General features: G+C 47.4%; 1 protein-coding gene across 9 annotated transcripts in view; it reads left to right on the top strand.

The window, feature by feature from the left end:
• LOC115326099 (Down syndrome cell adhesion molecule homolog) overlaps positions 1-16,900 on the top strand; it is a 61,324-nt gene that overhangs the window by 33,966 nt on the left and 10,458 nt on the right. For all 9 annotated transcript variants that reach the window (XM_040501013.2, XM_040501011.2, XM_042286900.1 and 6 more), the window contains 6 exons: positions 948-1,092; positions 3,843-3,991; positions 8,149-8,271; positions 9,430-9,594; positions 12,013-12,083; positions 12,898-13,120. In XM_040501013.2, coding sequence (XP_040356947.1) covers positions 948-1,092; positions 3,843-3,991; positions 8,149-8,271; positions 9,430-9,594; positions 12,013-12,083; positions 12,898-13,120 — 876 coding nt within the window. The remainder of the gene's footprint in view (positions 1-947; positions 1,093-3,842; positions 3,992-8,148; positions 8,272-9,429; positions 9,595-12,012; positions 12,084-12,897; positions 13,121-16,900) is intronic.

The raw sequence follows: 16,900 nt of genomic DNA, 5'->3' as shown, positions 1-16,900 counted from the left end.
CGACAGTCGTCCTTCAGCTCGCAACATTGGTTTTTTTCTCTCGTGTTCTGTCGCGCTCTTTCATTCGGGACTCCAGATGTCGGCGCACAGGGTTGGCCACTCCTCCTCGCCCGGTTTTACCCTCCTGATGGAGACCGACCAGCATGATCACGTTATAGGGCGTCATGCTGTCTCCTCCATCCACAGACAAAAAACAAAGGCCGTGAGGTGTTAACGTTTTTTTTAGAAATCTTTGAAGGACGTCCCAAGGGAACGCAGCGTCCCAGCAGTTAACAAGAACGTGTCCTATCGTCTGTGGCATTTCGCAAAGTAAACAGTCTACCGACCATGCAACAAGAATACCTTTTTCCCCTAGCAAAAATTTTGACCGGCAGAATTTCAATGTGCAGTTAAAAAAAAAAAAAAAAATTCGTGAAGGCGAGGACCTTTATTCGCTTGACCCGCTTCATAACATCCTGGCCATTTTCCTCGCTGCACAACGAGGGGTAAAGCGGAACTGGGAAAAGGGAAACAATCAAGTCTTTGGTCAAACACTTTCGTGGCGCACTGGACAACTACTGGAGCGAAAAATCGCAATGCCAAAAACCGATAAGCAGACACAACATCTTACAAAAAAGCGCGTACCACAGAACTGGAATAAATATCAGTCGAAACAATAAATTCGAGCAATGCCCTGCGTAGGCACATCTAAATAACTAAATGCAAAAAAAAAAAAAAGAGTTTTTTTGGTCCCTCAGAAAACAAAACCTATTAACGAGTTGTCTGACAAAAAGATGCGACCGACCCAGCCCGCCATCCCTGACACGCCTAAAATGATTTAATAGGCGACATTCGTGGCTAAAAAGGCGTTACTAGAGAAGCACGCACAAAATTGAAAGAGCCTCCCCGATTTTGTATAGGTTGGCGTTTAATGCTTGGTTAAAAGTTGGGCGGTTTCTGTCTTCCAGTGCCTCCTCGCATCAGTAAGACGTCGTCGGACGTCTCGGTCAAACGAGGCGACATCGCCAAGATCGCCTGCGAAGCCACGGGCCAGCACCCGTTGGTGGTAACGTGGGAGAAGGATAACACGCTGCTCCTGCCTTCTGTCGACAGGTAAGCTATACGTAGTCTTCATTCCAAAAGTCTGCGTCGATTTGGGGAGAACAAGATACAGTCACATTGCCAGTTCACCTCAGCGGTAGCCAATGCTCCAAAGAAAAAAGAAAGCAGGCGACGGATAGTAAAGAAAAAAAAAAGTGATTTTCGTGCGGAAAACGTCAAAAGATTTATTAGGCACCGGAGGAAATCAGAAATCTGCGTAAACCATCCGCCGTCTCCTTCCGCACGATGAAGTCTGTCCGCTATAGTCACCGTCACCCTGGTAACGAAGCATCTGAAGACAAGAGCGGCCGGTGCCTTTGGAGCATGCTTCTGTTAATAGATGCTTTGAGCAAACCGTTACCGTGTTCCGCTTACCGGAGCCTTGGAACCATGCTTTTAGGCGCGCACCCTGCGGTCACGGTGTCATCCGGGCGCGCGCTTAAAGGGGTACTCCGCCGTTTTCTTCATAGTGCCCGATTTGCCTAAAAACTTGCTAAAAACACCAACAAACATCGCTGAACTAGTAACCCAAATATTTGGACAAAATAACTTTTTTTCGCGAAGTTACAGAATTTATAATTTTGGTCCTCATCGTGTTTTTCAAGGTGAAAAGCTCTACTGGCAACATTGAAAAAGTGACGCCATGAGTGTGCAGGGGTTCACTCTTTGGGCTAACTTTGTTTTCAACTGATTACAAGCAGTTTTATGGTGTCCAATGAATGCTTTGGAAAGTCGCTCCAGCTCCCGCGCAGCAGCACGATACATATGCTCGGCATAGTTCATTTTTAGACTGCCCGCTCGAACCGCAAGCCGGAACATTCGTGACGTCACGGCAATGAAAAGCGCGGGTATATTCGAATCTTCGTTTTGGCGTCATTTTCATTTGCCGATTTCACAATAACTATTCTGAATTTCACGATACAAAATAACATATTAGAAAGAGTAAAGGACAGCGATTTCAAAAATATAGTTAGTTGGGGTTGCTCAAAAAGTCGCCGGAGTTCCCCTTTAAAAGCATGCTTCAAAGGCTCCAGTAGTGGGGTACAAGGAACACGGTAACAGTTTGCCAAAAGTCCCTAATGTTAATGCAGCAACGCTATAGCTTGGGGTTGCAAGCTAGGCTTCCAAACTAACCCTCGCTTTCCTTTGCTCCGCTCGGAGAAATGAAATATAATCTCAGACCCCAGTTTGCACCACGCCTCCTCAGAACCGCTAAGGGTTCGGCAGGCGACCGCTTCGCGCTCTTAGCGCCCACTATTGGCTACTAGCGTTGTCACGTTGACCTTAGCAGACGGCACTCGGAAAATGTCGTCGGGTGTTGCTGGCTCCACACGCTGCGTTTCCGTATGCGTCTGTTCAGGAGACGCTTCGTTGCCATGGTGACGGTGACCATAGCAGATGAAACTTATCGCTTTTTTTCTTTCGTCGTGCTTTTCTATGAGCACAGCGTGAAGAAAAAGAATTCGAAGTAAGGACTTGACGCAGATGGCCGATTTTCTCAAACGCCTAACATTTAGACCTGCTTTTAGCTCAATAGGCTTCCGTTGTTTTTATTGTAACATAGGGCAACAACCGATGCTCTAACTTGCCTATTTGTTGCCAGAAAAATCTGAAAACAACAATTATTAAAGGTATACACGAGGTCTACGAGATAAACCGACGCCCTCGTATCCACACAGGGAGCTAATTCTACATTTGTTTTGTTTTCTTTTTCAAATGCCGGTCCTCAATGATGCTTGCAATAAACACCGAGCTATGGGGAACAGGGAACAGATCACAAAACAATGTGATCTCCACATTTCGTACACATCCCAAATCAGCACCGATAACACCACCTTTATAGCCAACTCACCCATAGTGCGTCAGTGGAGTGGACGCAGCACCGACAAAACCAATCAGCGACCGTGCCTGAGTCACCTGACTACGCGTATTGCGTGCACACATACCGCAGACCTGACGCGACTAAACAATTTTAAGTATGTTCATTTTTTATTATAAATTAGATAACGCGTTTTTCGGGCCTCTCGACGAATTTATTTTGTTATTCCTCATTTTACAATTTGTATTTTAACAACGGAACAGAACAGTACGTGACAATGTTTTACCACCAACTTCGTCCGTAAAATGTGCACATCGTTCAATTTTATATCTACTTTTTGCCGCTGCAATGCCACACAACCAAACAATTTCTTCGAAGTGTGCTTCAGGTCAGTACATTACTCACTAATGTCACCACAGTGAATTTTAATGGAGTTGAATTGGGTGGTGAAAAATTATGTAAAATGTTTCAACAAAACTACACCAAAAACTAATAGCCGGTAAACAAAAACAAAAAAATTTAGGCAACTTTGTTTTATTTTAACATTTTCAAATTGTGAAATAATCCAAACACGAGTATTCCGCCTACCAGGCTGCGTCAAAATTGAACATGGCTACCACCCAGACAAAATTTATCAGCGACCCCCTATCTACGGTCCTGAAATGCATAAAATCTATAGCATTTAAGGAGCGATCGTTGATATTTGTTTATTTGACATTAAGGAGACACTTCGGGAAGTAAACACATTGTTTGTCAAGTTACGTGAAGTCACCCGACGTCACGGCGTCAAGTCGTGTCAGTTGACGCCAATTAAGGTATCTACACAAATCTTTTTTTCTTTATTCTTTTTTTCTGGGGTAGGGGGTAGCGTTCAAAAACATTCCGCGCTTAATAAAATAAAAAAGAAACATACTGGCATTATGGCGCTTCTGCTACCGTCCAGGTACGAGACTCACGAGGAGATGACGACGACGGGCGTGACCTCGGTGCTGGTGATCCACAACAGCGTGCGGAGGGACGCTACAGCCTACGTCTGCGTGGCCAAGAACGACTACGGCCAGACCAAGCACTCCTTCCGTCTCACCGTGCTCGGTAAGCGGGGCTCTCGCCGATTGGAGGGGGCCTTCTTGTCGTTTCGTCGAAACGCGTCTCAATAAAAACACCCTTTGTAAACAACCTTCCATGGCCACACGTTTCATAGACACATTTTGTCGACTTTGCGATATTTGTTAAGAACTCGTTTCGTCGACAATTTTTTTATATATAAATGAATTAGATTAGATTACTGGATTCATTTCGTCCGCTGGAAGCATACCGAAAGTCAAGCAAATCCCCCCCCCCCCCCCCCCCCCCCACCAGTCGGCTTTGGCAGGACAAAAACAAAATCGCGAGGCCTAATCCTAAACTTTAAAACGCTATGCGGGGACACCCTTTGGCTTCGCTCGGTGAAATTTTAATATCTCAAACCCCGAGCTTGCAGCAGGCCTTCGATGAAACTCGTCCCCAGGTGTGTCGATGAAACGAACGCGGGAACCTTTCGATGAAACGAACTATCGAGGAAACGTCCCCCAGTATCGATGAAACGTCATTCCACGATCTGATTGCCACCGGTCAGATACCCGTAAAGGTATACGTGTCAATTTCGGCGCTCTAACTGGCGCGTTTTCATGAACGTCAACGTATCGCCTGATTTTCGGGACAGTTTACGCGCCAATCAGAATTCAGAAATTGGCGTGCTGACATTACTTCCCACGCTTTTAACGCGAAAGCATTAACTGTTCCATGGCGCGAAGCCGGCGTTGTTTGTAGCCGTTGTGTGTAGCAGTTAAAAACGGCACCTAAGTTGCCTTTGGCTAAGCGAAACGGCACCTAAATTCCCATTGGCCAAAAGCACAGCAACGCAGATGCTTCGTCACGGAGGCCGGCAGGACGCTGGCTGTTTCGAATACACTTCCCGGACCGGCATGTTGACCGCGGAAAACAAAATTTCGCATAACCAGAGACGCAACCCATCCATGCGTCAGCACTTAGGCACGTGCACGCTCAAATTCGCCGCATGCCTGAGCGTGCTCAATTACACTATAGAGACACGCGTGTCCACTTGCCAGCCGACGCGCGTATATACGCGCGCAAAATACGCTGCAAAACGGACTCGCGTCGTGCATCCCAGCTCACTCGCTTCTTCCGTGAACTGCCATCCGTTATTCACAACGGATACGGCGATTCCACGCTCTTTCGCCGGGAAGCACGGCCCTGGGATCCAACGTACATCGTCGTGCACCCGCTCGCGTGCAAACGTTCAAACCAAGTGCACGTGATCGATCGCACGCACTATATGCACGGAGGATAACAAAGGAACAATCAGTGAAGCTTCCACACCGTCTATCAGGTCGGGGCCGCAGCTCGCCCGAGAAGACCCGACAAAATCGATATCACGTTGGCGTCCTCCTCGCCAGCGTCGCTTTTCCTTCTTTCACTTTCTCTCTCCGTCTCTTCATCGTTGGATGATCGGGTATCCGCGTTTTTCGCGATGAACGTTAGAAATAACAGGGGTCAGAGTATACGCTTACCAAATTACGATATATAGAAGGTGACGAGCATGCGAGCGAAGCGTGCACTCATTTTCGCGAACCCAAACTAAACGCCGAACGTGGAGACCGCAGCTGCACGTGCTTCGCGCATGCGCTTGGAAACGCAAGCTCCTGCACATCCGCTCTGCTCATCTATAGCTCCTGTGCACAAATACCGTATTTAACTCGAGTAATAGCCGCACTGTTTATGAAAAAAGCCTGAGGTCTCGCTTTTCCGCGGAGCATGCGGATTGCCAGTCACAGCGATCGACAGCATGATTCCAGCTGTTTACATGACAGAGATAACGTCTTCGTGCGAAGATGCCATCTGTGAAGATAGCATTTGTATGGAGAATCGTGTTCTCGACCTGGTTATTCCCTATGTAATTTATGCGCAACGCAATGATTGACTGTATATGCGTTCTGTGGGAAAGTAGCCACAAGGGCCTTGTTCATAAATAGTGCGGCTATTACTTGAGTCAGTATGGTATGCCTGTTCATGGAACGCCCGGTCCACACGATCATACACTGGAAGAAATTCGGTGCGTCTACATTCCCGCATGGCCCTTGAGGGGCCAATCGCTGGAATCCACGCTGGGAGCTTGACCAATGACGAGGCTGCAAATATGTATAAAGACCAAAAAAAACAAACAGTCTGCACTCTGACACTGAGCATGACCTTTCACAGCTTACGCCATGCGCAGTGTTAGAGCGCAGACATTGTGTGTGTGTGTGTGTGCGCGCGTGCGTGCGTGCGCATGTGTGCGTACGCGCGCGTGTGTGTGTGTGTGTGTATAAACATAATATTCAGCCTCGCAATTCACTGAGCCTCCTCCGTTGACTGCAGCGATTGGCTCGCTCAAGAACTTTGCGGGGAAGTAGTTGCACTGCATTTTTTTTAGGGTACCGGGTGCCTCACCGAGCATTGCATGGTCGCGCTGTTCCTGCAAAAATTACTAATTGCACAAAAAACAAATTTGGGCAGAACCAACTATGTTGTTGTGTAATCAAGCCAGCAGCTGCAGACACAATAGACCTATTGTTAAATTACCCTAAGCATCAAGGAGAATGCAGGGATTGGTGTTCCATGCGCCAGACGGCCCACACGCGCATGCCTTCCCCGTATAAAAGATTCAAAGTAAATAACCAAAATAAAACGTTGACGAACGCGCGTGCAAGGTGCAATTTGTCTTAGGCATCTGCTTTAGAAAAATTACAACTGCTGAGGCCAGCACTTGCGGCGCGTGGAACACCAATCCCTGCATTCTCCTTGGTGATTGGGTAATTTAGCCATAGGTCTATTGGAAGAGCCGCAGCCGGTCACCGTCCGCCGCTAAAAAACTGAATTTCGTTACAAGTCACGCGACATCGAGCCCTGTGACCTCATTTTCCCCGCTAAATTTAGAGGGGAAACCGGATTGGCCTTCAGATCCTGTGACGTCACTTTTCCCGCTAAATCCAGCGGGGAAACTGAATTTGTGTCGAAGTCACGTGACGTCAATTTTTCCGCTAAGTCTTGCGGAAAAACTGAATTTGTGTATAGGTCTCGTGACATCAAGTGATGTCACATGATTTTCCCCACTAAATTAAGCGGGGAAAATAAACGGGCAGAAACACACCTCAAAGTCACCCGAAGATCTCAAGAAAGCTAATCGCATTAGAAGAGATCGTTAACCGGATTTGTCATTCCCGAGAAGCTAATTTAGAGAGAGAGAAAGAGAGAGGGGTACAAAACGTTCCGGAAGGTGTTTTAATTGGTTTTGCATAACACTTTTTAGTTCCAATAAGAAACGTGCTGGGCATTGTCGAAAAGCACTAAATAAGTAAAGTTTAGAGAGACTGCAGTCTGCAGCTCGTGGGAAGCTTGGAGGTGCGTAAAATAAACATTGTGTGCCGCAGGCGCCAGGCTGGTGGAGCAAAAATGGGAATGATAATGAAGGCGAAATATATGCGGGGCCACGTCCATGTACTTGGTGTATTTTTTGGACCCAGACAAATTGACTGATTGACTGTTTTCCGATTCTGTCTAGCAAGTTTATCATTGAAACTTGTTTAATTTTTACTAATTAAAAAGTTAGTTATGCAAAACTTATAAAAACAAACTTGGGTTTTTCGCTACGCTTTGCACTTTATGAAATATGCCTACTGACAGCGACTAATAAGATACGGATCTTAGACATAACACAACATCGATTCTGCAACTAAGCAAAATACAACACATATACGCGCAAAAAGTATCTAACACGGCTTAAATTTTATTTCACTTGAAAAGTGAAATAATAATTTTTTGGTCCGTGTGGATTCAGTCCGGGTTTACGGAAGGAGGGTTTCCTATCGCTTATGTTCAGAGTGAGTGTCTAGTTGTATAGTAGTGCTAACGTGGAAAGGGGGTGGCTGCTTTCCTTCTTTTGTGAAGTTCCGTCTCTTCGCAGTCTAGTGTCTTCGCAGGAAGATGCATTTTAAGCTATGCTAGATACTTTTTGGGGGTGTCGTCTTTTGGTTACTTGCACTCTCGGGGTTGCGCTATGCCTAATCTTCACCAGCTCCATTGCGCCCCGACTTTCTCTTCTCGCCAATCTTAATCCGCGCGATGCGTAGTTTTTTTTTGTTTTTTTTTATCGGCGAACATTTTGGTCCATGCTTGGTGGAACCCTTCCGATTGGTCCGTCCCCTTTGCAGAGCCCCCAGAGAGCCCCGGTGACGTCACGGTGACGGAGAGGAGGAGCCGCTACGTGTCCGTCAAGTGGTCTCCGCCCAAGAAGCCCGTGTCCCGATACGTGTTCCGCTACTGGAGGAAGTCCTGTGAGCACTTGCACGACTTCCCCTCTCTGACTGCCATTACACACACTCGGAAATCTGGAAGGTCCGCTTTCCCCCAAAGCACTTGGGACAGCCAATCGCTGCAATGAATGAAAGCGCTGAAAATATGTTGAGACCTCAAGAAACACTCTGCGCCCTATAGTCGGTTACAAGTCAAGAAGGTAGGAGAAGCTCCTCCCACAAGCGTGATGCGCCCGTTTCAAATCTCTGCGCAGTCGAAAGAAGAGTTCACTGGAAACGCTCCTTGTTCCGCTTCAATGGATTCCCACTTGTCTCCGACCCCACTTTTTAAGAAAGCGACCTTTGTATTCATCGGAGAGGAAACCGAGCCCCTGAAAGCAGCCTTTGTATCCATCGGGGGGGAAGCTAATCCCCGAAAGTCGTATTTGTTTCCGTCGGTGGGGGGAACTCTAATCTCCCTCTCGTGGCTTCCACAATGCTAAGTCAAAGTCGAAAGATAAAGCAAATATGTACAGAAAGGCAAGACCCTCCTCGCGCGTTGGCCGCGACGTCACGGAAACGGTGGGACGCTATTGGATGCGGAGGTGGCGGAGGGATATCTGATTCCCTTTGAGGGGCATTTGCCGCTACCTTCTTAACCTGTAACTGACTATAGTGACTTTTCACCATGCTCACTGTCGCAACACAGTGTTGTGTGTTGTCGTTTTGCATAAACATATGTTTAGTTTTGTCAGTCGCCGACTTCCTCCCCCATGTATGGACGGATGATACGGCTGAACCCTTCTGGTCGGACGGCGGCTTGCGCCACCTAGCCAACGCTTCTAAATCCAACGATTAATTCATCTCCGATTAAAATCTGATTTAATGGAAAAGGGCCAAAAGTCTAGTATCGCCGCTAAGCACGAGCGTTCAATCGACCATTCTCCGCAACCGAATGCTATAGAATTGGGAAGTTTCGGCGTTACGTTACATTCTGTGACTTTGGGTAAGTTTCACCAAATTGAGCGGGGTATTTTCCCACTACATATTTAGCGGGAGAGGTCAACCGATCAAATCCGTTTGACCGGAGGCAAGAGCGAACAAGGGCTAATTGATCCATAGTTGCCCACCAATTACAGAACGCCAGTCGGTTCGTCGTTCGCAGTCGTGTAACTCGAGGCTTGCACTATTGTTGCGTAGCGCGGGGCAGCGTACTCCAGGAGCAAGAGGTGGACGGCATGAGGACGTCGCTGATGGTGACCAACCTTCATCCGGGCACCGAGTACCTGGCCCTGGTCCTGGCCGAGAACTCTGTGGGCTTCGGGGACCCTTCGGACACGGTCGTCTTCCAGACAGCTGCCGAAGGTGCGCCCCTTTTTCCCTTCGCTTCTTTCCCCCCTTCCCCCCCCCCCCCCCCTCTCTTTCTCTCTTTCACCGTATTTTGGTGTATTGATGTTGTTTCCGCAATAGCTTACCTACTCCTTGAATTAAAATGGGACTTCGAGTTTTCTTCCAAGGAATCTTCGAACCAAGTCTTGGACGGGACGATGGTTTACCAAAATTGGTGGATTAACAAGATGCGTGCTTTATAATTCGGTGATATACTGACCCAGTAATGGACAGTGCGAAAGACCCGTCTTCAATCGGGAAGAAAAACCTGCCGTTCTGAAAATCGGAAATAATCGGGAAAGTAACTGTTAATAACTTTTTCAGGTGACGGCCGGTTACATTTCTTCTCAAGTGATCAAGTAATCTAATTTAATACTTTTTAAGCAAGAGTAATTGCAATTGTAATCGATTACTTTTTTTTTCTTGCGTAACGTGTACAAGATTGCTTAATGGACAGTTTGCATGGAAAACGCAGTCTGCGCATGTGAAAATTTGCATGTTTTTCCGCTTGTTCCTTGTTTCTGCTAAGGTCGCCTTTTCAAATCATTTGCGCCCGTCATCTTCTCAGCAAAGTAGATTCTGACGTTTTTAGAGCGTGTGCAGTCAAGTGCCATAAGTTAAGGTGCATGACTCTATTATGGCCCGTAACAGGCACGTAGCCAGGATTTTTTTTTCGGCATGACAAAACGCTGTATGAGGGGGAGGGGGGAGAGGAGTCCCAGCAAAATGGAAGATTTCCAGGGGGGCCCGGGCCCCATGGGCCTCCCCCCTGGCTACGTGCTTGTCCCATAACCTAACTACGCCACATGAGATTGCAATTATTCCTTTAGCGGGCCCAAATTTCTTCTTACTTCTTGGTACCTGCTTCTTTTATAAAAAAAAAGGTCGTTGATGATTCCGCGACTTCGTACGAACTGTGTCTACAAGAAGTTAATCGACGAAGCTGTACCGATACCTTGGCACGTCGGTTATTTATACATCCCTGGGGAAATAAGCGCTCACTGTGACAAAGTTGTGACCTGGCTGACTGCCCGAATATCGAAACAGGCGCACGTTAAACCGACAACTTGTCTGTCGTTAACGTCCGAATTTCGGAAGTATGATTCACGTCGCTCAAGCGAACCACGTAAGAAGCTGCGTCGGATCATCTGAACCATCACGTGCCTGGGATGTATCAGTGCATTACGCTCTTCGTACGTGTTCTACACCCGTGTTCAAGAGCCCCAGTGAAATGTTGAGTACTCCTTATTACAGTATGCGTGCACCCATGCATCCATCAAGGATCGTGCGCCGAGCCAAGCATCGGACGTGTATCAAGTCATCGACCCTTCTGTACGTGCGCGTGCGTGTTGCGTGCGTTCAGGGTCCGTAGACCCAGTCAAGCGTTGGGAATGCGTCTTATTAGAAGCGAACCTTGTCGGAATGGGTTTCAATCGGGAGTGTGCACTTCGTCAAGAGTGTGCGTGACTCGTCGAAAGTGTACTTCCCCGGCGGTGTACATCGTCGAAAGTGAACTTCGTCAAGACTTCATCGGGGAAAGTGCACTTGGTCGACAAAGTCTCGTCGAGGTGTGCTTCGTTGGAAACGCTTCGCCACAACCGCGTCCCTTGTTCCGATGGTGTACGTATGAGTGTGTGTTCGTAGCTTAGAAAATGACTCGTTCGTCTAGGTGGCGCTTGAAACGGTTCGTTGTGCTTGCTTGTCTGGTGCTCCGATTAGCCATTCAGGTGCTCAAAGTGTGCGCTACTCGCCTCTGCCATCTAGCCACTTCGACCAATCGGACGTCAGAATCGTGCGACGTGACAAGGCTCTTCAATTTGTGTTTGTGTCTGTGCGGGTGGTGCCAACAGTACAGTCATCCAAGCGTTCACAATCGCCGTGCTCTTAGTGTGTGTCTGCGTGGGGAAAGTTTTCTAGCGACTTTAGAAAAGATGAATCCCAGCTTTGAGTTGGCGCAGGAGTCTACGAAGCGTTGACCAAAAACAAAGCTTATAAAAGGCACCGCGAATGGTTTTCGAATGGGGTTATCTGCCATCTTACACGCACAGAGCGACCATAGTGGAGGTGCCAGAACCTCTTAAAAATAGTAAATCTACAGTGTTTCCAAAAACGTTTCCTCCGACAACAATGTGACGTGTTGGGCTAGTTGGTTTGAGGTGAACATCTTAGGAAGAAACAGCGGCAGAAAAATTGGACAAGAGTAAAGAAACATACACGACAGGACGGCGCTGAACGCCGTCCATTCGTGTATGTTTCTTTACTCTTGTCCAAGTTTTTTTACCGCTATTTCTTCCCAAGATGTTTCCTTCGACCTTGACACTAACCTCGCTAAGGAAACGTATAAACGTTGTAAGAGTGTTTGTACAATCTCTTATTTTTGTTCTTTGTGAACAGAACCTAGCGGTCCTCCTATGAACGTCCAGTGTGAAGCTCTGGACACGAGGAACATCAAGGTCTCCTGGGAGGTAAGCTCTACCACCAGTTCTTTGAGTAATCTCCAAAGTGCCTATCGTCAATCCAGGTAGTATGGAGGCTGCCATCGTATTTCAATTTGTCCACGAGGAGGCGAGCATTGAAGGCAAAATATCATAATCACAAAAAGGACAAGGTCAGAAGATAGGTGCAAGAAACCTAAGGATATGAAAAATTAGACACAAAATCAAGGGTTTCGGAATGGGAAATTCGGGACAAAATCTAGGGCGATGGTGAGTAAACTGAAGAGGGAGTTTTAGTAGATCATTCCAAACATGCCGATAACAAAACTCGATACTCTTCTGACGCCTTTGAGCATTCATCGTATCTTTATCGGTGTTACTGAGACGATGTACTAAAACCCCCAAATGTTTCCAGGCTGGCGGCGCAAGGCGCCGCCCAGAAACGGGTAGCTTGCTATATGTCCGCTAAATAATGCCTTTTGGGCGCTGTAGGTATTAGATAAATGCAGGATCCCGATATTACCGTCTATCCGTCCATCAACCCACCAACGTCCAGGCAGTGCACGTGCAATATGAGAATTTCGCGTGCGCAAGAACCCGCCCTTCAAAGAGCAAGGGCTGAGCACATTTCCCCGTTCCACCCACCATAATGGCGCACCGTCTTGACGTGACGTCTGTGGCGTTGGATGTCACCCGGGCAGAAAATGTGGCTTATTTGGCTGTGGACGCGCTCCCGGCGCCTAATATTTCGCGACCGACACCCCAGTAGACCAAGATGGCAGCGCGCAGAGGGCGCACCTCCGGAGTACGAACGCTCCATAGCCCGTTGTCTTGTCGCCCTTAGCCCCCTCCGGCGGACCAGCTGAACGGCGAGCTGAAGGGCTACTACATCGGGCACAAGATGGAGGGCACCCCGTTCGTGCACGACACCGTGAACCGGGACACCGAGCAGCGGACCTTCCGGGGCCTCCAGGCGGCCTCCGTGTACCGCTTCATGCTCAAGGCCTTCAACGAGGTCGGCTCCGGCCCTCCCTCCGAGGAGGTGTCCTGCGCCACACTCAACGGAGGTACGCCTACATTCATTTACCCTCAAGGTACAAGGTACATTACAGAGGGGAGTGATCACGCAAAAAAGGATGGCAATGGAACCTTTTTCCAGTAAGCTTATGCGCATGCGTTCACTCCACCTGTCGCCATCTTCGCAGGACACCGGGACGCGGTGCCCTGCGAAAATTGTGACAGCAACATTGTCAGGATCTGTCTTGGCGTGTATTTAGTCTATTTTGACGTTTTGTTTTTTAGTATCGGTAGTACGGGGTATAAAAAGCACTGGAAACCGATACAACGGCACAATGCCAATGTGTTTCGGCGGGCGGAGGCGTGTTGGGCTGCTCTTCTATTTTCGCAGACAACTCCCCAGACGGCGCTTGTTACTCGCAAAAGGTCCATTAGATCGACTAAGGGTGCTGTTAGTAGAACAGCATTGCTACATTCATTTATCCTCACGGTAGAGTGTACCTTAAGTCTTTAAGCGCCGTTCACACACTTGCGACCGAGTAGGACGGAGAGAGACAAGAGCGGTTTTTAAGCCTCTTACGGCGTCTTAAAGGGGCACTGACACCCCAAAGGTCGTATTTATTTTTATTGTCTAAAACGATGTAAGTTGCAGTCATAGACACGCAAAAAAAACCGCACCGCGAAAAAAAATTTTCCCGGGCCCGCGCGCGCCTTTTTATTTTTGGCGTTTGATTTTCCCGCCTCTCGCCTCCTCGCTTCTTTTGATCGGTGACGTCAAGAATCAGGAAATTTAGAAGCTTTGTAGGCGACATCTCTATAACATTTAATTACGGCAATCCTAAAACATGTTTTTTAACGCAATTGCGAACGCACTACGGTCCTTCTTTTTGAAATACCAAAAATCGGGAGTTCGTTGTGGTGCCGTCTCCTGGATTGGTATCCTCCAACGGAAAACAGGCGACACCGCTCAAAACCGGTCCGCCGCAACGAGCCGGCGCTCGCTCCTTTCCTCCTCGCTTTGGGTCGCCATGGCAACAGCAGGGAGTGGAGAAAAAAAAGTGGACTCTCAGGTCTCACCAATTTTTGACGTCAAGGCACCGGCGCCGATCGCGCGGGAACTTCGAATTCGGCATTTGGAAATTGTTTTTTTACTTCACGAATACTGAATTCCCAAATTTCAAATTTTGAGGGTAATGTCCCGGCATCGTTTTCGATCGTTTCGGATAATAAAAAAAAATATGATTTTGATGTGTCAGTGCCCCTTTAAGACCAGCTCCGCAGCAGCGCATCTGGTCCTAAGACGTGGCATGAGGCTTAAAAACGGGTCTTGTGTCTTTCGGTCGTTCTCGGTTACAAGTGTGTGAACGAGCCTTACAGAGGGGAGTGAAAACGCAAAAAAAAAGATGGCAATTAGATCGACTAAGGGTGCTGTTAGTGTAAGAGTTTATTTGAAAAGAACAGCTTTACTAATTCAAGTGGGAAGGTGGCTCCAGTCATGTGATCAATGTTCGAGGTATGAGATATCGAACGCATGAGTTGCTAACGCTTGTTATGCCAACCTTATAAATGTGATCGAGACGGTGCATGTTTTGCCCGCCAGGCAGTTTTGATCTCTGTTATCCTTTGAGAGACAGAGAGAGGACTGCAAGAGTTACTCGTGACTCTAGCAAAACGCACGGCATCTAGTGGGAGAACACTGAACTGGCCGGAACAGGTCCTTTGGCAATATCTCCTTGTCTGTTGTGGTTTGCGTGATTGCACGGTTGTCGGCGGTTGGTGCAACGGCCACCGAAGTAAAGTAAGTGAAGTTGTGTTGGCTGTGCCCATGGAAACGAAAACAACAGCAACGACGGGGCCACATGAAAACTCATGACTCATAATGGTGAAACGAATTAAGCGCGCCATGCATCGTTTTCGGTGTTGTGTAGAACAATCGTTCGCTGACTCTGTCGTTACTGCAGCGTGTTGGCAGTTCTGAACGCGATCTACGCAACTGCATGAACCAGGCATTGTACATTGCTTAACATTTATGAGCGCGGTCGAAGAACAGTCAGTAGTCCCTCCGTCGCATCACCCAAGAAGACAGGTTTTTGGAAGCCCGTTTACGACAATACGCCGCCACAGGTACTGCACGCAGCGGATAAAAATCGGGTGCAAACCATTTTAAAGCCAGCTTGCCTGCTGAAACCCAAGCGTTGTGCTTTGATGAGCTGGCACGTGACGCGGAACGACCTGTTTTCGAACGCCACATCGGTCGATAGTGGCGACCCCTATGGGTCGCTGGAGTCATTCTCGAAGATATTTTTTACGGAGCTTCATGTCTAGGCCACCGGAAGTCGCGTTCGTGACGAATCGGAGGCTGGTGAACAAGGAAAACCCGACACACCGAAAGCTGATGCTTCGGAGGACACAGCCACTCCGACGCAGTCAGCAGCGGAGGCGACCGCTTCGCCAGCGGGGGCAGCCGCTCCGGTGGTTAGCTCCAAGCTTGGTCCTACACCAAAAACCTGTTCCAAGGAAACGAGGGGGCTGATCAGGCAAAGTTCCAGGCAACAAAGAACCAAGGACGAATAGGCCCCCGAGCATCGGCTCCCTCTCGTACTCGTTTTTCTCCGTACTGTCGTGCCGTCGATGGGGATTAGGGAAGACCGGTCCTGGTTCGCTTGGTGAGTGTCATGTCTCGGTCTCCGTTCATCAACCTGTTTTTACTTTGGTCTTTATTTGCTTGCTGCTTTTTTTCTTTTCCTTTTTTAGTCTGCGATGTTTCTGTTTGTCAGAGCCTACCTTTTTCACATGTCTGCCATTCACCAATCGATGTATTTTAAACCCGAATCGAGACAATGTCCTTTTGCCATTATAACATGAACAAAAAAGTGTACCCACTGCCCAACGAACTAGGGCGAAAATTCAGCGCCCTCTCTACTACTCCCCTTTCTCTGTTTCATTTAAACATTCAATCAGCACGGAACAAGTTTGATGAGTTGAATATTTTTTTAGACGATTTTGGTTTCTCTTTTGATTTCCTTATGTTAACCGAGACGTGGTGCCGTTCTGATGAGACGATGGACCCTTTGGATGGATACACCGTTTATGACTTAAATCGCGGTTTAAAGCGCGGGGGTGGTGTTTGTATTTACGCAAAAACTGCTTTCGAATGTACGGTCATAGATCAGTTGACTACTGTTACAAATGATTTTGAAATTCTGACTTTAGAAAGTTCAAAATCTATATTATCTGTTATGTATCGTCCACCAAATGGTGATATGGACTTGTTTTTGGAATTCATTGAAAAACTCTTTATGTTCATGGGTGAAAACAATGTCACCTTCTACTTGGGCGGAGATTTTAATATTGATATGATGACGTCATCTCCGCAACAAATGCGGTTTTTGTCATTGTGTAATTCCTACGGTTTCTTTTGTCCAATATCCCAACCAACTCGGGCAAATAATACGAATGCAACGCTTCTAGACTTGTTCATAACAAATATTGATGATTCACGCCTAACTGCTGGTGTCATTGGGGCCACAATCAGTGACCACCTGCCAATTTATTTGTTTGCCGATCTAAAAATTCGGTCAAAAAAGTCTTCGAACACAAATTACACTTTTCACAGAGATATAAGCTCAAGAAGACTAAACTATTTTGAAGAGGAACTACAACTTACAAACTGGAGTGCGGTTTTTTCCTGTGACTCAGCTGACCAGGCATATGATCTCTTTCTTGAAACGTTTACAAATATCTATAACCGGTGCTTTCCCTACAAGAAGTGTCGAGTGCATAAGAAATCACGCAAGCCGTGGGTTACTTCGGAGATAATTAGAATGATG

Source organism: Ixodes scapularis, unplaced genomic scaffold (genome assembly GCF_016920785.2).
Source record: "Ixodes scapularis isolate PalLabHiFi unplaced genomic scaffold, ASM1692078v2 PGA_scaffold8__174_contigs__length_109621045, whole genome shotgun sequence".
Classification (NCBI taxonomy): domain Eukaryota; kingdom Metazoa; phylum Arthropoda; class Arachnida; order Ixodida; family Ixodidae; genus Ixodes; species Ixodes scapularis.
This window is presented reverse-complemented; position numbering and strand designations above follow the sequence as displayed.